Here is a 20,311-nt window from a genome sequence, read left to right as displayed (position 1 = left end):
CTCCCCGCCCTGCCCCGCTCCCCGCCCCCGGCCCCGGCACAGCTCTAGGGATCGGGAATAAGGGACACTGCAGCGGCCGGAGGGGCCCCAGGGGCAGTCCTGACCCAGCACGGAAAACCACCAGAAGCATCAATCGCCTCCCTACAAAGCACTGTAAAGGAATTTCTGTAACGAACTGAGAATAAGGCAAAAATTAACAACTCTGAGTGCATGTAGTAGGTTTAAGGCAGTAACAGGTGCTACATTTAAATAGCCTTTATGAGGAAGAAGATTCGAATAACCACAGTGCCAGGTTTGGGCAGGTGGATTCGTGCCCAGAGACCCACCAGCCCTCCCCACCTGGCACGAGGAGCTTTCACGGCACAAAAGGGAATTAGTGTTTTAGTGAAGTTACTGAAATTTTATTTCAGGAACAGTTAATATTAGGTGACAAAACACCCTAACAGAAATGGGTTACGTTAAACAAAGTATTTTCCCATAAGCACAGCGGTTTATGGCTCACTGCTGCTATCTGGGTGTGTATTTACACATCCTCAGATTTTAACCAACTCCCTTGGCAGTCAACACCGAGCCTGCCATGGAGGCAGAGGGAACCCTGTGACCCTCTGGGGTCTATGCCAGCACACAGCTCATGGGCCACCAACCAACCAAAAACCATCTGAAACAAACCGTACAGTTGTACTTTTATTTGGACATTTTCCAGTGATAGCTATTAGGCTACAGTTTTTATGATGCATACATTTACTAAGTACAACATCAGACACTACAACAGATCAGAGCTCAGGTAATTCTGACAATGTTTTGTTTTTCATCTACGTACCGTAGTGGCATCAAGTGAAAACCTACGTTTAAAGGCTTTTACTCATCGCATGAAGTATCAGCATCTTAAAAAACCCAAGTGTTTGCTCATAGTTTTAGTATGGTATTTGAAATGTGTTCAGTTTAAATCACAAATTACATATAGACCTTCAAATTGCAATTGCTGGTGTTTCCAAGTTGGGAACAAATGTTGCTGGATATCAATCCACTGTCAACAATGAAGCTGATGCTACTTTTTCCTGTGATAGAATAGATTAATCTCATTTAACTGACTTAAGCACTTCTATGTCCCATCCCAGTTTGAAGTGTGAGAAGCAGTTTTTCAAAATTTGGATCGAAGACTGTGTCCTAAACATCAGAATAAAATGATCACTGGAATAAAAATACACCAAACTGAATGAGGTAATTATTGTGCAAAATCTGTAGAATAACTGTATATATTTCTAAGGGGTCATTGACAAGTAATTTTTCCAGCATCTGATAAAATCTATCATCTCAATAGATAATAAATTAAAATATAAAAGATATGTCCACATTAAAAGAGCATAACAATGATTCAAAGGAAAAAAAAGAGTTTTTAAAATAATTCTGCATTATATTCCATGGTTAAAGAGATTTTAGTCCTAAGGTGAAAAGTTGTATTATACACTCACACTAAAATTTTACTTCTGAAAAGTGCATGTAAAATACTGCCATGTAAAATGTTAGATGAATTACCAACTACACATCTATTCCAACTCAAAAATATTTTCCTTTAAAACATGTCAAGCAGCATATACTTTTAATGTGATATAAAAGTAATACCAGTCAAACCACTGAGTTTAAGGATGATACCTATAAATTACTAAACACTACTTCTTTTAAGGAAACGATACAATAAGGCTTTTTACAGGTAAACAAACTTAAAAAATAAACAAAAATACATTTAGGCATACATTTTAAACACTAACGCTTAAGTAGTGGATACATTTCCTGATCTACAGTATGAACATACTGTAAAGCCAATTGTTTGTTTTTCAATAGGAAAAAAAAATTGGTAGGTCAGCATGTTCTCATGTATTTTCTTTCCTAACCCTTTACTGGATGTGAAGGCTTTGCCATTACATTCTCACAAGTACAGTACCCCTGACAGTCTGAAAATGACCTTACACCTCATTTGGAGCCAGCTCACAGTAGCCAGAGTTTCAGAAATCAAGTAACATTTGAAAAAGGAGTGTTTGGTATATGATGCACAGGAAAACAATCTAAATCATTTAGCAAAGATCATTCAGAACGTTTTTACAATGCACTATTAAGTTCTTGGAAGTACTGGCATGATCCATCAAACGTAATATGGCAGGAGCATCTTAAATCATACTGACAAAGTTTACATTGTCTTTACTTCCAGTTTTAGCAACCATACAAACAGCATGTCTGCCTCTCAAGTAACACAAAACTGAAATGTTTCAGTCTGCTTAACAGCAAATCTTATCTCTGTGAATTTGCAGGCAAACAGAGGAGCACCAAATAGTCTAATAGTGTACCTCTAGGTTATTTATCAATATTGTAAAATAAATTAATGTTAACACTATGATGCAGATTATTATAATACATTAAAAATATTGCACAATGCAACTGAGCAATGTGTGTAGCTTTATTTTTATTTATTTTTATTTTTTATTTTTGAGCCACGCACCACAGAACCGGAACCTTAAGCAAGGCCTCCACACTTATGCCTCACATTGTGAAATGTGAATTTTATATAGCAGATCCAAGATGTGTGAGACAGAAAAGCTTTTCCAGTAAAATGTGCAACATTCAAAATAACTCAATTTCTCATTATGCACTCTGATTCCCAACCATTAAATCAGCATGAATCATAGTCAAGTGACAGCATCATAATCAAAACCTACTTAACTTTCTTGTTAGTCAACCCTTCTAAGAATGAGAGCCTGGGGCTACTGCAGAAAGTTTCTATTAAAGTTTTTCCTCTCTTATTCCAGTGTGAAAGAAGACTTTTTTCCTGGTTTTAAGTGGCAAAAAACTGAAAGAGATTGTACTCAAAATACACCTTGTCATCTCTGGGGTCTACAAACAAAGAACAACATTAGACGGACTCTATAACCTAAATAAATACTAAAATCATTACTGACTTCTGATCGCTTGCTTCAAGATTCTGTATCTTTAGCTAACTACTTTTAAAAATAACTAAACATATAATTTCCAGTGTGCTACTTGTGCTTAGTTACCATTTTCCTCTACAGGTGTTATTTGATACAATGTGCAAAAATCCAGTTAAAATAACAGACTGCAACAGACTGTAAATAAGTTTGACAACAAAAAATGAAGTATCTTATTTTTAGTGCTTAGTATGATACTGTTGTACATTTAAAACAACAGAATATGCAGCAGCAATTGATTTAGTTTGCTTGGTAAACCACAGTTCTAACAAATGAACACCTAAGTTAGAGCATATAGTGAGCTATAAGACTTATCACTACAATTTATGTCAAACTGACATAAACGAGGAAGTGGTTTAAGAAATAATTTTATATATTGCCAGTTTGTGTTTTTCCATTCCAGTTTTTACAAATTAAATGTAACAGGCTCCCACGTGACTGTGTATTCTACTACAAAATGCCTTACTTTCAAGTCTTCCACGTCCAGGACTGTGACTGTCCCTATTGGTCCCCGCCTATGAGAAGATTACATATGGATTTTAATTTACACTATTTAAATATGTTACTAAAGATCTAAAAATGTCTCTAGACAGCTGATGACACAATTTTTGTCCAAGCCCGATTTCCATACTCTGGGAATGTACGGATCAGTGATGTCCTCATAAATGCAATGACCGAGCACAAGTGCACATCTTTCTCTGAGCCTCCAGCCTGTGGTGCTGCTGTGCTGTTTCCCAGCTACCTGAACTACATATCTGGGCTCAGAGAGGCTTTTGTTCAGAAAACGTGGGTTTGGTGGCTCACTAGGTTTTAACAGGTAAAGGTATCAGGCAACTGGTTCTCCATCTAACACTGACGGGACATCCTTGGGATCAGACACGTGATATGAAGCCCAGGCCCAAGCTGGCTGGGATCTGAATGGTTTCTAAAGCCAGAGAGGATGGATTAAATGGAAAAGTAACAGGAAAGATGTGTTTAGCATCCATGAGCAACTGAGGAGAGTCCTTCCTGTCTCGCAGACGCACCTGCAAAGACAAGAAAGTGATGACATCAGCATTTGGCCACCTGACTGATAACAATCATTTCACAAAGATGATCTGTGCTTACACAGTGTGTGTGCAAACACTCACTCTGCACTAAGCTCAGCCCACACATTTACAACAACTGTGCCATTAAACTGCAGTTACTTTGATTAGCTGCAGTTCTGCACATCTCCCCCTTACAATGCAATCTGGAAATACTTGGATTCCCTGCAAAGGGAAGACTCTGCCCAGTATCTGGTAACCATCTTTTCCGTAAGTGGAATTACAGCTTTATCTCAGTCCTACCTTCCCAATCTCCCTTGTCCTGTGATACTGTAATTCAATTTCTAACAGACCTGAAAGTTTGTGTTTGTTTTTTTATTCTGCTCTACTGGCTGCTTTGCTTTGGAGTTTTCAAAACTTTTCATTTTCACCAATATATACAAAAACAGAAGGGGTAAATGAAGAACTTTGGTATGGATATAGGCCTCAGTTTTCAAAGCACAGAACTCCACATGCAGACACAGGTCTGAGTAAATTTGCACGCATAAATCTTACTGCTTGAAAAGTTGTCATACAAGTGAGTTTACATAGACAAAGATGTATAATTCTCACCTCATACATAGTGACAGGGAAACTAACACTTTTATGTAAGTCAGGAGGCAGTAATGCGTGAGTGCTTAAAACTTTAAGGCTGACATCACCTTTTCAATGCAGTCAAAAAATTATACCTAAAAAGCATAATTTAATTCATACTCCTGAGCGTATTTCAGGATGCTATTTTGGCTGATCAGAGGTTTTCTTAGAAACAGTCAAATGGGTTTTGGTGAAAAGATACAGACATACCTGTATTGTACGTATAAATGACACCAAGACTCTCTCTTCAAACTCATTAACTGGAGTATACAAATTCAGAACTTTTACAATCTGTGAAGAAGAACAATCACTCTCAGGTTCATTTTACTGATCAATCTACAGATGCATCCATCATTACCAATAATATAATTTTAACATTAGCTATTTAAAAAAAGAAAACTTTTAAGCGTTATTTTTTGCTTTATTTATTCACGCAGAATTCCATCACCCTGCTCAACGCTACGTTATATAACTGCCTCCTTCAGAACATATGCTCTTTGGAGGTAGCAACTCTAAATTTCTACATACGTGGTGAAAATACCAAATGATGGAAAAATCACTTGGGAAGTAACTGATTGTTTTCCTACCCATCCCCAAAAACATGATGTATTTCTCATCCTAATTTTGACCCTGTTATTATGACCTTCTGTAGTCATGACCTTCTGTGGTCTTACAACTTTACTGTTTTTCAAGAGAGTGAGCTATTTCTCTAAAAATAGGGCTAAAACCACCAAAGGAAACAACTGTATAACAAAGACATATTATTAAATAATAATATGGGTTAGACTTGTAAAACCCATTAAAAATTCTCTTTGTTTTTTTAACAGTCCCTTTTTTAAAAACCAAAACACTTTGCTAAAAGGTTAAAACACTTTCAAGCACATGGAATTCTACTTCCTATTCAATAGAAAATTAAGTGGTTTTCCAGTAATGTGGACTACTAAGTCAAAATGGCTGTATCAGTGCAACTGCTAGTGCTGACACAACTGTGAAAGAAATGAAGAAATTTCTTCCCTTTCCTGGTGAGAACTGTTCAGTGAGCATCAAAGATGCTTGGGTCCATTTACTCCTGTGCAAGCTCTATACAAATGTATAATGGTTTGAAAAAAGGTGCAAATATCTGTACAAAATCTAAGCTGTCATAAACAGGAGTCTGCTCACTGAGATCCACTTGGTTCAGCCTTTGAGGCTAATGGGCACAGTAACTTTACACTCTTGTTTGCAGACTCAGAGACAACAGCTCCACTTGAATTGTCCATTAACTTGGCTGGATACCAACTCTGATGGCAGAAAGATCATTTCCTTCTATCCGAGGCAGAGCTGTCTGGAGTACAGAGATGTCTTTGAATGAAGACTTTTCTCTAAGGATTTCCACCAACTGAGACTGTGTATGGCACTGCAGCCCACACAACCGACTGAGCTTCCTCTCCTTTGCTCAAAACTTATCTCTAGCATCAGGCTCAAAAGGGTCTGGTCCTTTTTCCACCCCTCCAACTTAATCTGTTTTAGTTGTACTAATGGAAAACGAAGTAAGAAACCTCCAATTTGTGTGTGACAGCAGACTGGCAGGGATAGCAAACACCAAGAGAGCAGAGAGCTGCTCAGGAGGGGCAGCAGGACACACAATGAGAATTGGCTCACCTGGGCAGTAGTCAGTGCATTGCACATTGAACAGATGGCTTCTGCATCTTCATCCGTTTTCTTTTTTACTTGCAATAACTGTGCAGCCTGGATGAGGGGTTCCAGGGTTTCCTTAGCCCCACTATTCATCAAATTTTTATCACGTAGCCATTCTTCCAGTTGACTCACATTGTATCTGTACAAAGAGGTAAGAGCATCAGGAACATTAACGTTTGATTATGGATAAATGGAAAGCATGTGCAGTTTCTCTTTCCCAGTGCTGTTTCTTTGTCCTTATGTGTTTTTCCTTCCTGTTATTTTCTCTTCATACTTCTTTCTTCCAATTAATACAGGAATTTTGATTTTCCTAACAGTTAGAAACTATGGTCAAAGATTTCCACTAACTAGTTTTTCCTATTTGTTTCTGTTCCTATTAATTGCATGAATGTGATAAGAAGAAAGACAAATGAGATTTTGTTCATGTTAAAGTACAGTGAGGCTTTGGAAGGTACTTGAGGGACTGGAATGCCCTGGCTAAATTTCCTGACACATGCCACTAAAATCCATTGGACAAGTGATGTGAAATGCAGGAGGTGATTCAGATGGCTTTACCTCAGGATGCAGCAAACTAGTGAGGACAAAGAGGTATCCACTGCACCACCAGGATAGAAAAACACCCAGCAGGATGTTTGCTATTCTTCTCTAAAAGCTGAGAAAGCAATTACCAACATTTCACCTACAGTTCTGATTCCCACTTGATAATGAAACACTTGGTTTGCTTCTACCACATTTCCTTGAATGTCAGGTAGGATTTGACCAAAGTCAACAAAGCTGTTTTTAACCAAATTTCACCAAATCAGTTTAACACCATCTGCACCTGTTTGTGCGTGGAAAAATAAATATTCCAGACGCCTCTGTGGTTACACCAAAATGATATTCAGCAATGTCAAGAGCTCAGTAAGATTTCCAGCAGCACATCCAAGAGAAGCGTAAGCAGCTTTCCCACCTTATCTGCATTCCTTTGCTCCACGAGCACATGTCCTTGCGCAGCAGGAGGTTATTGAGCGTCACGGCCCCGATGATGTAGAACATCTGCTTGACCACCTGCTTGATCAGCTCGGGGTCCATTCCATGCTGGCACATCACCGAGTGGAAGGAGTTCAGCTGCCGGATGATGGAGTCCAAGGTGTAGGTGCCTTCATCAGCAATGCTGGACGTTCTCTTCCGCAGCCCTGTTGGCTTCACCCCTGAGACACCTTGGATGGTCTCGTGCTCCAGCATTCCTGAAACTGCATTTGATTGACAACATTATTGTAATGACTGAAAACTGCTGATACACAAGCATATTGTGCAAGACAGCAAAACAGAGAGAGCAGGCTGGGCTTTCTGCTAGCCACAGTTTACCATGATTCCCAGAACTTGTGTGCCCCACTATGCTCCGCAAGATCTAAGTTTACAGGGTTTTTAGAAAGATTCCAGCATGTGTGTTTGAAAGGACAGTCTGACTGCAGCTCAGGAAAGTACTTTTTCTCTCCCAGGGTCATATGAGCAGTGGAATCAACAAACCAAGAGCCGTTCCATTCTTCTAAATGTTGTGACTGGAAAGCATCATGAAAATTTCTGTGGGAGTACTGTCTGAACAGAAAATGAGAAGTACTCTTAACAAAAAAACCCCCTCTCTGAACGTTAGCTTTATCACTGCTTGTTATTTAATTCCTCACTGCTGTCCATAATAACAACCAAACATTTTTCTCCATATTCATTTCAATTAAGAGTTCTCATGTAATTAAAGTCTAATTTTCCCATGGGATATTTCCCAACAGACAGGGCAACAAATATCAGATTGTCCTGACAGCTTCTTCCTGCAAATGCCTGACTTATGACAAGCATGAATAAAGTATACCAATTTATTCTGGCACTGCCAGAAGAACCAGTCACAGTTCAGTTCTTCCTCTAATCCAACCTGTCCAGAATAGTCCTTGTCATCTATGAACAGAATGCCACAAGAGCTATTAATGAAACTCTACTGTTTAGAAGGAAATACAAGATACATCTACTGCCACCATCATGATTTTCATTTTGATACTAATGTTGTGAAGCTTAAGGAATTCAACTTTGCCTTACCAATCATTGGTTGCAGAATATTTTCCAACACTCGGACAAGTTGTTGGTAGATCTGAATAGCCAAGTCACTCAGTACTTGTCTGTATTCAGCTAAATCAAAATTAGTGAGGCAGTGTTCATTTTGACGAGGTGTATTATGCTTCATAAACCCCTGAATTAATAAATTAACAGAAATTAATGCTTCAATGGAGCAGAAAAATGTTTTACACAAACCCAGTATTTGCATTTTCTTTCATGCAACTGACAAATAATACCTTTAAAATAAGTTACAGCCCTTCAAAATTTTAGTTTGGGATTTCTTCTTTTTGAGGCTAATGCTAGGATCGGCTTTTCAAGCATGATGCCCACAGCATCTACTTCCTTAACTCAAAACTTCAGGTCTGTGACACAGGAACAAACTCTGCCAGCATTCTGGCAGGCAAGACCCTTCCCTCCCACTCCAGCATAGGCATTCTCACCTGGTCAGTATGGCCAAAAGCCCAATTACGTTTGAAAAAGGAATTAGGCGTATCACAGCCTCCAAACATCAACTGGTCTGCCATACTATGGCTAAAAGGCTTCATATGGCCTTTTTGATAGAGTGCAGTGAATCACTGCTAAAAACCATAACTGTAGCAGCCAGATCCTCCTGCTTAATCTGAGCTGGCATTTTTGGGAGCCCAATGTGATCTAGACTCCGGGACCCCAGCCTGCAACAAAGGGAAGCTGGTTCAAATCTTACATCCCTGTGCTTTCCACTGATGCCCTCACCATCATTCCAAAAGGTTTAGCCATTTTAAGAGATTTTGACTAGATTTTGGGCTATTACAGGATTTTTTAAAGAGCAGTGCTGACAGCAGTGCTGGAGAACAAGAGAAACCAGAGTAGGAACACTGCTTACCTCTTCTCCACTGTACTGCTTCAAACAGTGCAAAAAGCGGCAGGTGTTCGACAGCCAGAAGGACACGGTTTCAAAGTCATCTCCTCTTTTCTGAGGATAAAAACAAACACAGTTCAGCAAAGACTGATTATTTTATTCGGAGGAATAAAATAATAAAATGCCAGATACACATCTAAACACTTAAAATACGCTTTCCAGTAGATCCTCACTCTGATGTTTTGCAAAACTTTGTATTATAGCAATGGAAGCAAGGGTTTTGGCCAAATGCCATTGAACACCCTCCCTGTTTTCTTTAGTATTTTTCACGAATATGATTTCCCCCACAGATATGATCTTTCTGTGTTTTACAGACCCATCCTAATTGCTCTGTGCAGAAATCAAAGGGCAACGTGATGGTATTCCCAAAATACCAAATGACTCCTGTGAAGAGCCCAGCAGGGAAGACTGGAATGATACAGAGCCAGCAGGAGGAGCAGGGAACAATTCAGTTTTGATGAATGCCACTTACATCATAACCATTTTGGCAGCCTGATATGGAAAACTAAATAAAACAATAAACCCTTCTCACCAAAGAACACAGGATCTAGTATATGCTGAGTAGTTCTAGAGCTCCATAGCATGCACTTCTTTCACTTAAAAATGTTCCAAAATTCCTATGGATATCTAAGCTCCTGCAGGATTGTTTACCAAGTATTTTTTCAAAACTTGTAGCTTGATTAAAGGCTTGGCTTTTGACACATCTCTCTCATTTAAAAAATAAAAAACCATGTAAGCATAACACATTTATGCCTTAATAATGCCTTCAAGATACACCTGGCCTGAACTCTCCCAGCCAACTCATTGCAAAGACTTTGGGCAGTAACATATTATCATCAGTGTAATCTGCAGGTGAAGCAAATGAGGAATCTGTTAACCAAAACTGCAAATGAAACTGTTTAATTAAGCACTCTGGAGAAGATTAATGAAGACTCACTCTGCAAACTCTGACTACATCCAAAACTTTATAAGATGAGCTTCAGAGGAGGGAGACTATTCAAAACAAAAATAAGGTAGTTCTTTTCACATTAATTCAATGCATCTCTGGTACCATACGGATAAAATGCCAGCAGTGTAATTTGTTGGTTTAACACAGCTCTTGGGGCTTTAGTGGGAGCTCACTGGTCACAAATCCAGAGCCAATTCATTGAAAGCCTCTTCCACATTCTTCTAGCATAAAACCAAAAGCAAATTTTAAATTAACATTTTTTTTTTACTAACCTAAGCAGACTAACTAACCTTTAACACTTTTTTGATGCCATTGATAGTGGAAGTCAACAACGACCGCACTTTCTGGTCATCATTAAGGTAATCTGCATGGCGCACACACATGAACAAAATATATGCTGGTAGTCCTGGAATCAGGTTGACAGCTACCCCACGTGGTTTCAGCTCTTGGGAAAAACAAACACACATTGTCTTGTTAAGTGTCAAGTCACTGGAAGATGTTATATGAGGTAATTGCAACCTCCCCAGTTAATAGCATGTACATATATAGAATATACATATCTGGCCAGTGAAAACTGAGAGCAAAACTAAGAGCCACTTTCTTGGTAAAAGAAGAGAATAAGAAAACATAACTGCCTGCTAAAAAATATGCAGGCATGTTAATATGTACTATACTCACCAGGAAGGATAATTAGATTACAACAGACATTTAGGAATTGTAGATAAACTGAACACTGTCAAAACCAAAATAAGCTATTCATTTCCTGTGTTCTTATCATTCACTTTTCAGAGTGTATGGGAACAGAGAAGGCCACAAATGAGAAAGATGCTTACCTAAAATAAGATTCTTGACAAGTTTTTGTTCATCCTCCTTCTTGTATTCCAACATCCCTTGGAAGTCCTTTTCTTTCCGTGGAATGTTAACTGGACGAATAGGTTCATCAATGATTTGTCCAGGTGATATGTTCTCCATCTGGCCCACTTCAGACAGAGAATGAAAAGAAATATTACATTTTCCAGTGAAACCAATACATACCAGAGACATTTCTAAGGAAAGTCCTGGCTCCAGCAGGACAGGGGAGGGAATATTAAGAGCAAAACTGAGAAAACTTGTGGGTTGAGAAAAAGGTCCTTTAGTAAGTGAAGGAAAAGGGGTTGGGGGGAGTGGGAAGCAAAGCAAAGGCCATCACTCGTGACAACCCCTCAGCCCAAGGGGACTGATGTCCAGCTAGTCTCTCACAACAGCTATCTCGTGTGCAAAAACCCTCTTGTGGTTCCTGACCTTATGAGGTGCAGCACATGGAATATTCCTTTGGCCAGTCTGGATCAGCTGTCCTGGCTGTGTGCCCATGTGCCCTCCCACCCCAGCTTACTGAGGGGACAGAGTGGGGAAAAAAGAAAACCTTGACACTGTCCAGCTCTGTTCAGCAGTAGCAAAAACACCAGTGTGTTCCTAGCAGTGTTACAGCCTCAAATCCAAACCACAGCATCACACAAGCTGCTCTGATGAAAGTTAACTCCATCCCAGTCAGACCTACTGCATCTTTCTAAGTTAATTAGGCAATAAACACAGACAAAACTGTGTTTCAGACACGTTTTCCCACTCTGTATTATTTGTGAACGTTACTGCGACCTTGTCCAGAGCAGTAACTGAATAAGACTGAAAGGCATTTCACAAAGACCACCTAGTTTGAGTAAGTAACCTTCACACTCAAAGGAAAACTGGGTAAATAATTTTTGCCTGGTTCATATTTAGTACGGCTTTTCTCTTGATAAACAATAAAGAATTGTGTCTTAGAGTACACAAACAGTGCAGGAAACATTCCTTTATGTTTGAATACTTTCTGCCTTCAGAGAGACATCAATTTCCTCTTCTCATCTTCTAAACAAATCTTCTAAAGGTTCATAAAGAACACACAGAGCCCTGGGCATACGTCGTGTTTCTGCAATCAACTGAGGCTAAAGCTACTGAAGACCTCAGGCCCTCACAACTGCTAAAACAGATGCATATGATGACAATCAGACCACAAAAAGTAAACCAAAATCTTTCTCTCAAAATATGAAAGTACCTTCGAGTTCACCGATCTTCTTAGCAAAAACTTTCAACTGTTTCTTTAACTTGCGAACAGTTTTGTCCTGCTTTTCCAGCTGCTCCATTAAATCCTGTAAATTGAAATAAGGGAAAGATTAAGATATGAGAACAATCCTGTACCGTGTGACAGAGACAAAAACAGTGCTGTTAGAGTTACAAGGCAGTGAGGAAAGCTGAACAGAAGTGCCATCCTCTGGCTGAGGGTTGCAAGCCGGTACACTGCCTAGAACACAAGCCAAATATTGCAAATATTATTAAGTTATGTGCAGCATGACAAAGGCAAAGCTCTTAGCCAGGTAGATTCTGCAGACACTCAGAACAAGGTCAGTTCTTACAGCAGAAGACATTTTGCTGCAAAAACATCTCCCTAATGCTTCCTCCCTGCTCTTCCAAATGCCTCACAGAAATTATTTCCTTTGTTATTTAACAGCTATCCTGTATTTCTGCATCATTTATTCTTGCCTTCAGGACTTATGCCTTATTCAGACCTCTCCATGTTATGAGATGATAAGAAAGAGATCCCTAGAAAGACCATAACTTGCACTCAAATTTACCAACTCTAACCTCCAAACACCATTTCTTGTGTTGCTCTGTTATCTCCCTTGCTGTCATCACAGTTCCTTACACGTTTTTATTCTGTACCCGAGTAACATTTAGCACCTAGAAGTCCTATTCTTTTAATAAACCGTATTTTGCCTTCAAAGGAACACTCCCCAGAAATCTATCTTCAAATAATCCTGTGACATATTTGTTGTAGTACATTCATAAAATAATAGTTTAATTAAAAAAGGGAAAGTCTTTCCAAAGGAAGCAAAACCTTAAGCTCAAACAACCCAAAAGCCATTCCAGATTAAGTGTTGGAAAGCAGCTTAGAAGAAAAATTTCCTAAGCATGAGGATTCTTCATGGCACTGGTAAGAACATAAGGGACCATGAACTCCCTGCATCAAAAGCATCATCTGGAAACTACACCTCTTCTGAAAAATTTTAATGCAGCTTGGGCAACAACTTAGAATTACTACTTGATTAAGTAGTAGAAGAGTTTACAAGCTGATATAATTCACTTGAGCAGTAAGATATTAGGCCTGCTGACAGAACAGCATCGAGGCCATGCTTCACATCCAAAGCAGTGTTCAATTTTACAACCGAAGTCCTGTTAATAACACTACATACTTGTCAGATAAAACAATTTCTCCTGAAATTAATAAAAAGGTACATGTAAGTCCAACAGACTGTTTCAAGTGTATCAGGGAAGGGATGATTTCAGAACAACCTCAATGTGAGGATGAATAAAGTTTTATATGGTTCCTATAAACAAATTTAAGAGATCTCACGTCTCATTAAGATCTGTAAACTCATGAATTACATTCTTTCAAGCTCACAAATGGTGCTGTCTTTAATTACTATGGAAATATTATTTCCAATGTCATCCTTCATATTTTCCATTTCTGAAAAACAATGAAGTAAGAACAAATTCAGGCTATGACTGGATTGCTGGCATTATTCACCTCAGTAAGGACCTGTATGATCAGTCCTCTACTTTGCTGAACTGAATCTGAATGTATCAAAGTTTTAAACCGAAGAGTAGTTTTGAAAATTGAGCATCTTTTGCATCATGTGCCTCTTTTCCAGGGCAGTGTTAAGTAGTGTTCAAAAAGAAACAGCTCTGCTCACAGTGCAAGGCTTGTATTAGTAACAAAACTGTGCATCAGAAAGAAACACAGACTGCACAAAGGACACTAACAAAAAAAGCAGTGAAGGAAGTAATTGGCACCGTGAAGCTCTCTGCAGGGGGATTTCCTCTGAAAGGGAGAAAAGGAGACAGCCTGCTTTTCAATTAGTGCTTCAGAAATAGAAATAGACAACAGAGAAACAGGATTCAAGTGAACTACATACAATCATCCTCTTGTAAAGGGAAATCCGGTACAACTGATACTTCTTGGGGTCATCTGCATACAACTCCTCAAAAAACTGCAAAAATAGGGACAGGATTGGTTTTCTCCCTCCCTTTGAGACACTGAAACTCCAGTGAGCACTGTATAGATTAAATCAGAATACAACAAGATCAAGAATCTCCTATTTTTAGGCAGTCTGGGCCTTAGTTGTGTTCAAGCCAGCACCTCCCAGAGAGAAGCTGATGTAGATGAGTTGCAAAACAGTCAGATCTTTTAAAAATGGGACGTACTAGGACTGTGAAAGCATGGAATACAACCTTTGTGAGAACAGGGATAGGACATTTTCTTATGCTAATCACGATGGGATTGCAGGGAACACAACAATTCTGACATGGCATCTGGAAAGCCTGCACACTGTTTCCACTCCAGGGCTAGCAGTGGAACTGAAACATACACCCAGCTTGGAGTGGACTTGCAATACTCAGACATCTGAAGTGAAATACTAAGGGATGAGTCTATATTTAACAAGTAAAATTACATTAAATGTATTTGAAAACAAAGAGAACTCCTCTGGGATATAATTACATGACTGTGTGTGTTGTCTTGGGAACCCAGAATGTGATGAGTAGGTTTCTGGGGGGAAAAATGGCTAAAAATCGTAACATATGACTAAGCAGCAGGAGGAAGCTGCTGGGACAGAAACATTCACCATCTACCTTTGCCAGCGAGAGACTGCTGCTGCTGAGGCAAACTTACACTTTTAGCCAGTTCTCCAACATCTATCAGCTGAATTATCTGATACTTTCATCAAAATCTTTGGTATTAAAACAAGAACCCAACAGTGCTTAGTTCTGTCATGTACATAAGCAGGAGGCACTACACTTTGGCTTGTCTGGAGGACGCAATGACACTCACAGCTAGGATTTTTCTGGCTAAAGTAACATGTTTCCCTTTACCAACAACAAGCCAATCATATTCCAACACTGGTCTCTTTGGAAGATTTACCCAGAAATTAAGTAGCCCACACAGGATGAACACACTCCTTCGTGGAAGAAGGTAGGGAGTTCTGCCCAATCCTTCCTTCACACAAAGATGTTGTGCAGTACACACAGCATACCAATTATTACCTAAGTGACTTCTAACCAAGTTTCTTTTTATGGAACTATTTCTTTTTTCAAAACCTACTGAATGGCTGGAGCTTGTAACACAGTGGATTATCTGTGTAGCTTCAGGCAGGGAGGAGACAAATGGGAAGATAAATTATGTTAAGTAATTAAAGAATTACATCAGAGTTTTTCAACAAAATAAACAAACATATTTCAGAGGAAACACCACTCCTTGGCACCAATAGTTTTTATGACTCCCTGGATATCAACATTCTATTTAGCCTTGACTGAATTCATCAGTTGAAAGCTGGGATCCGCAAACTTCCTCCATGCCCCAAACTTCAAATCAATTTCCTGAAACTTTATTACTTCACAAGCAGCCACAAGCCTCTCTCTCCCATTAGTAGCTTACACTCAAGAAAACCACTACCCTCGTGCAATTTCTTTTGCAGGAAGCTGCCATCTGGAAAGTGATAAGAACCTCCAGGTGTGGCAGGTCTGTAAGTTCCCTGACCTGCTCCCGCAGCATCACCTCTCTTACCAAGTTCTCATTCGTCAGCCGGGTGATCTCATGCTGCAGACTGGCTTCAATGCGGGCCTCTGGGGGCAGCTGCAGGTTCTGCGCCAGGAGCTGCTGCTGCCGATTGTTTTCTTCCTTCAGACTCTGGATCTCACCTCGCAGTGATTCCAGCTCATTCTCGTGGCTCTTCTTCTGCGACTGAAGCTGAGACTCCAGCAGCCTGAGGAGGTTGAGCAACAGCTTGTGTGAACACACTTAGAAAGTTACATGCCCAGTTCTCAGAGGGAGTGTAAAGCTTTAGCTGCTGCTCAGGAACAATTAGCCATGGCTTGCAAAGGAAAATGAAAAAGGCAGAGTAGTCTTTAAACCCTTCAGTATGCCTTCTAATTAAATTAAGCTTGCATGATCAAAAAGTGAAGAGAGAGAAGCTAATTGTGACACTGCTTTGCGTTTCCTTTGATTGAACACATACAGTACACGGTGCCACTGTGGCAATAAATGTAAAGCTACGTCTTCACAGATTGACTGAAGGGGCTTTAAAGAGGTTTTACCTCTCAACAAATCAAATAACCTAAGATGAAGATGACACTATGTTCTCTTAAGTTAGCACCTTGCAATATTAACAATGGAAAATATCTTTAGAGTTAACTTTTGCAGTCAGAAACCATTTAATTGCAAATGCACATAAATAATCTCTAATTTTACATTAAACCCAACATTTTTCAGAGGGCTGTCCTTAATGCAGGGAAGGTCAACAACAGAACCAAACTCAGGACTGAAATCCAGGGGCTTTATTCTCACCGCTAACTCGTTCCTTCCCCTTGGGCACATCACATCTCAAATGCTTCTCACTGTGAAGTGGGGATAACATGTACCAGCCTCCTGCCAGGCAGTGCTGGGGGATCTGCTCCTGCTTGCAGGGCACTCTCCAAGTGCTCTGACTCATAATTTTGTACATACACAGGAAATGACAATACCAGTGACTACCAGTGTTCAATTAGACAATATTTCAGGGTTTAAATATGCATAAGGCAGGAACATTTATTAGTAACCAGACTGATGAAGCACGCAAGGGCAAACAGTCATTTAGCTGCAGTGCTCTGCCATTTAATATAAAGCTTCTTGCCTCTACAGTGCCAGGACAAGAGGCAAGAGGCACAGAGCAAACCAACTCCCATCCTGCTCTGCAGAACACTTGCTCGAAGTTAGATCTTCACAGGTTTACAATGTTAGGGGTAGAATGTGTTAGCACCAGAAAAGGAAAGACTTTAGTTAGAGGCAGTCATTGCAAAATACCACCTTCTGCAGTTACTGCTACCAAATGCATACACTGAAGAACATCAGCAGTGCTGAGCTACTGAATTCGTTGTCAGGGCAGGACTGGGAACCATTCTGGCAGTCAGGGACACAGACGAGCACACAGAGCCAGAGCTGCGCTTCCTGACAAGGAGACTCTCGCCTGCCCCACGACCAGCACAGCCCTTGCAGAGACCACAGTGATCCCACTGAGGCTTCAACAGCACCATGAGGAACTAAAGATTACTCCTCTTTCTTGGTTATTTTGTGACTTACATTTTGAATCTGGCATGGAGAGACATGGGAGAAGAATGTTTCATTTACTGAACTTGAGACACAAGGAGAGTACCCATTTCAGTTTGAAATTTTAAGAGTTCACTGAGCTACTTAAACATTAGTTTTATAATTACTAAAATGATTGCACTTCTTTAGGCTGAAAAACTGTAAGGAACATCAATTTTGAAACCTGGTGTAAAGGCACACAAATAGTACATGGCTACAAATATTCTCCAGCTGTTGAGCTTCTGGTATTTTACAACCTATTTTTGTGCAAGGATTCTTATGAATTATGTATAGGCTGTTGTGCCACCTTAACTTTTTAAATGATTAAACCTGACAAGTAGAAAACTTCGGGGACCAGGTTTGAGGGAACCTTAATTTGTATATTTCTGTTGAATTTTTTACTAACTGTTAAAGCAATAGAAGTACTGTAGCTAAAGCAAACCCATAGCAAGGGGCACAGTTAGCTAGAAAAGAAGATGCAAATGAAGAAAAAAAAACCATTCTGAGAAGTCTGGTAACCTGTTGGCTTGTTTTAACCCTTCATAAGCCAGCCAAAGTTCTCCGTCCTCATTCAGCATATGATAGTCCTGGGGAGATTGCCTTTCAAGAAAGGTGTTTAAAAAAATACAAGAGATAGATGTGATGGTGCTGAGGTGACATGGTAAGGACATTACACACTACATTACAGTTACTACAGTTACTACAAAAGAGAAACAAAAAACGCTCTAAAACAACCTAGCAAATGACTTTCTTGTTTATGTGTTTTTCTTCTCAATGATGCAATTCAGCTCTCAGTGACAGCCCAGCTGGTTACAGCATTCTGTGCTGTCACATTAAATGCATTGCCACAGAGTATGTGACCACTGCAGTTCAGAGGGTGACCAACCAGCCTGGGGAATGCACCCAGGCTGGGCCACGCAGCAATTAGAGGCTAAGAAGATGGAAATCCAGAAAGCTTGATTTTACATTTCCCCATTATTTCCAAATCCTTTCAAATATTGCACACAACAATTTTACTAATGAAATCAAATTATAACCCCAGCTATGAGCGTTCTCTGGACATAAATGGGTGGAACTTACTGAACACTTTACACAGTGTGTCACAGCAGACCCCAACTGATCACAAAGTAAAGAAAGAACTTGTACCTGTTTGTTTCCTTCAGTCCAATATATGCCTGTGCTATTTCTCCTTTGTCTTTCATCTTTTGTACATCCTCCAAGAGGATTGTAGCATCTGTCATTGTATTCTGGAAAAAGAATGATAATTTCCAGTAAATTTAACAACGTAACTGCTCCTTGAATCCATGTTTTCTTCATGTGGAACACTAATCCTTGAGTAGCCACATTAAATTAGTATGGGTACGTGAGCAAGAGGCTGGTCCATAATTTCAATGTCCCTTTGATTCATCTTTTAGAATAAATGCATACAAAATGGTCAAATATTGGTCTGTCTAGTAAGTGGGTACATATGTTAATCTCCTTCCATTTGTTCATCACATAAAAGGAATAAAATTAATTTCAGGAAATACTGATTTTGCATTTTATTCAAATTACCAGGAACAGCTGCTAATACTGAAACTGAAGCAGCATTGTTTTGCCAGCTTAATTCTAAAAATGTTTCTTAAACATAGCATTACATGGAGTCTTTCAAATCTCATAAATAAGAACTATTTCTCACTCATATCTGTCAAAGCAGGAAAGAATTTACAAGGGCTTGAGATTTTCTAATTTAGATAGCATCACAGTACGATTTTGTTTGAATGTTTACTATGGCACTTTTGCTTTTTCTTCAGTAAAACTTGAAATACTTTATAATAGATGTTTACAGTCATCTCAGCCAGTCTGATCTGAGCCATTGCCATGGAGCACCACAGGACTTTAATGAACATAAGAGATGGAATTCTGACCTTCTGACTTTCAAAACAAGCAGATGCTGTTTTCCTGAGCACAATTTTGCAAAGTATTTACAGCAACAACTTTGTGGACATAAGTGTTGGAACCAAGGTCTCTATGTCTAGTATGATTTGTGTTATCTAATATGAAAAACAATAAAATATGTGAGCTCCTTAAAGAATTATTCCCAACATCCTTATGACATCTTTGACGTTTTTCTACTATTAATTTACTACAGAGTGAAACTGCTGTATCTCACCTGCCAAGCTTTAGCAGTCTGAACATCTATCATTTAGAGTCAGCTCAGTTTCTTACACTCTTACATGTATTCAATGGCATGTTCTAATCAAACATTCAGCAATTTCTGTCCAGTATCTACAGATGACAATGTGAGTCCACAATATTTGTTGCTTGCTGAGGACAGAAAACACTCTAAAGTAAGGTACTTCTTCATACCACAGACCTTTAGTTTGTTGTGAAATGTATGGGTTTTGCAAGTTAACAGAGGTCTGATCCCTGGATCACAGGGCTCCCCGGATCACTGTCCTTACCCCTCAACCATACTCAGCAAGAAACATGATGGAGCTGACTAGACCAATACCTAAATCTTTTCTTTCATGTTCAGGTTGTCATAAACCAGCACTTCAAAACTGTTAAATCTGCTTGTTTTGAATGAACTTGTTTCTCTGTGCGGAGCATGAAGATGGGGATGCAGAGGACATGGAATTATGAGAACAGTTTTTCAAAAATACCAAGGCAAAGTGCAAGAACAAATACATTTAGATTATTTAAGAGGCAGGGAAATGACAGCTCAATACTGTTGAGGGTTATTTTAGCATTTAGGAAGTTCTGGTTTGTAACTGTAGAAGAAAACATGTACCTTATCCTCCTGGCAAACAAATTGGTAGGCAAGAAAGAAGAAAAACAAAACATTAAAAAAAAAAAAAAAAAAAAAATTCATTTGGTCGGCCGTCTCCTAACCAA

At 39.3% G+C, this 20,311-nt stretch overlaps 1 protein-coding gene across 17 annotated transcripts in view; it reads right to left on the bottom strand.

Annotated features, from left to right (window-relative positions):
- Window positions 1-659: 659 nt before the first annotated feature.
- The window catches only part of MYO5A (myosin VA), an 89,165-nt gene continuing 69,513 nt past the window's right edge, over window positions 660-20,311 (bottom strand). For 4 of the 17 annotated variants that reach the window (XM_017742562.1, XM_017742563.1, XM_017742564.1 and 1 more), the window contains 14 exons: window positions 20,208-20,216; window positions 18,581-18,681; window positions 17,954-18,034; window positions 15,878-16,076; window positions 14,232-14,306; window positions 12,314-12,407; window positions 11,079-11,225; window positions 10,536-10,690; window positions 9,261-9,350; window positions 8,381-8,531; window positions 7,263-7,545; window positions 6,278-6,452; window positions 4,847-4,927; window positions 660-4,003 (listed from right to left, as the gene is read on the bottom strand). In XM_017742562.1, coding sequence (XP_017598051.1) covers window positions 3,851-4,003; window positions 4,847-4,927; window positions 6,278-6,452; window positions 7,263-7,545; window positions 8,381-8,531; window positions 9,261-9,350; window positions 10,536-10,690; window positions 11,079-11,225; window positions 12,314-12,407; window positions 14,232-14,306; window positions 15,878-16,076; window positions 17,954-18,034; window positions 18,581-18,681; window positions 20,208-20,216 — 1,794 coding nt within the window. In that variant the 3' untranslated portion in view covers window positions 660-3,850. The remainder of the gene's footprint in view (window positions 4,004-4,846; window positions 4,928-6,277; window positions 6,453-7,262; window positions 7,546-8,380; window positions 8,532-9,260; window positions 9,351-10,535; window positions 10,691-11,078; window positions 11,226-12,313; window positions 12,408-14,231; window positions 14,307-15,877; window positions 16,077-17,953; window positions 18,035-18,580; window positions 18,682-20,207; window positions 20,217-20,311) is intronic. The other 13 variants (XM_017742568.1, XM_017742570.1, XM_017742572.1 and 10 more) reach the window with 6 other exon arrangements.

The sequence above is a fragment of the Corvus brachyrhynchos genome, unplaced genomic scaffold, assembly GCF_000691975.1.
Source record: "Corvus brachyrhynchos isolate BGI_N302 unplaced genomic scaffold, ASM69197v1 scaffold97, whole genome shotgun sequence".
Taxonomy (NCBI): Eukaryota; Metazoa; Chordata; class Aves; order Passeriformes; family Corvidae; genus Corvus; species Corvus brachyrhynchos.
Note: the sequence above shows the minus strand (reverse complement) of the source record. Positions and strands in the feature narration are given on the sequence as shown.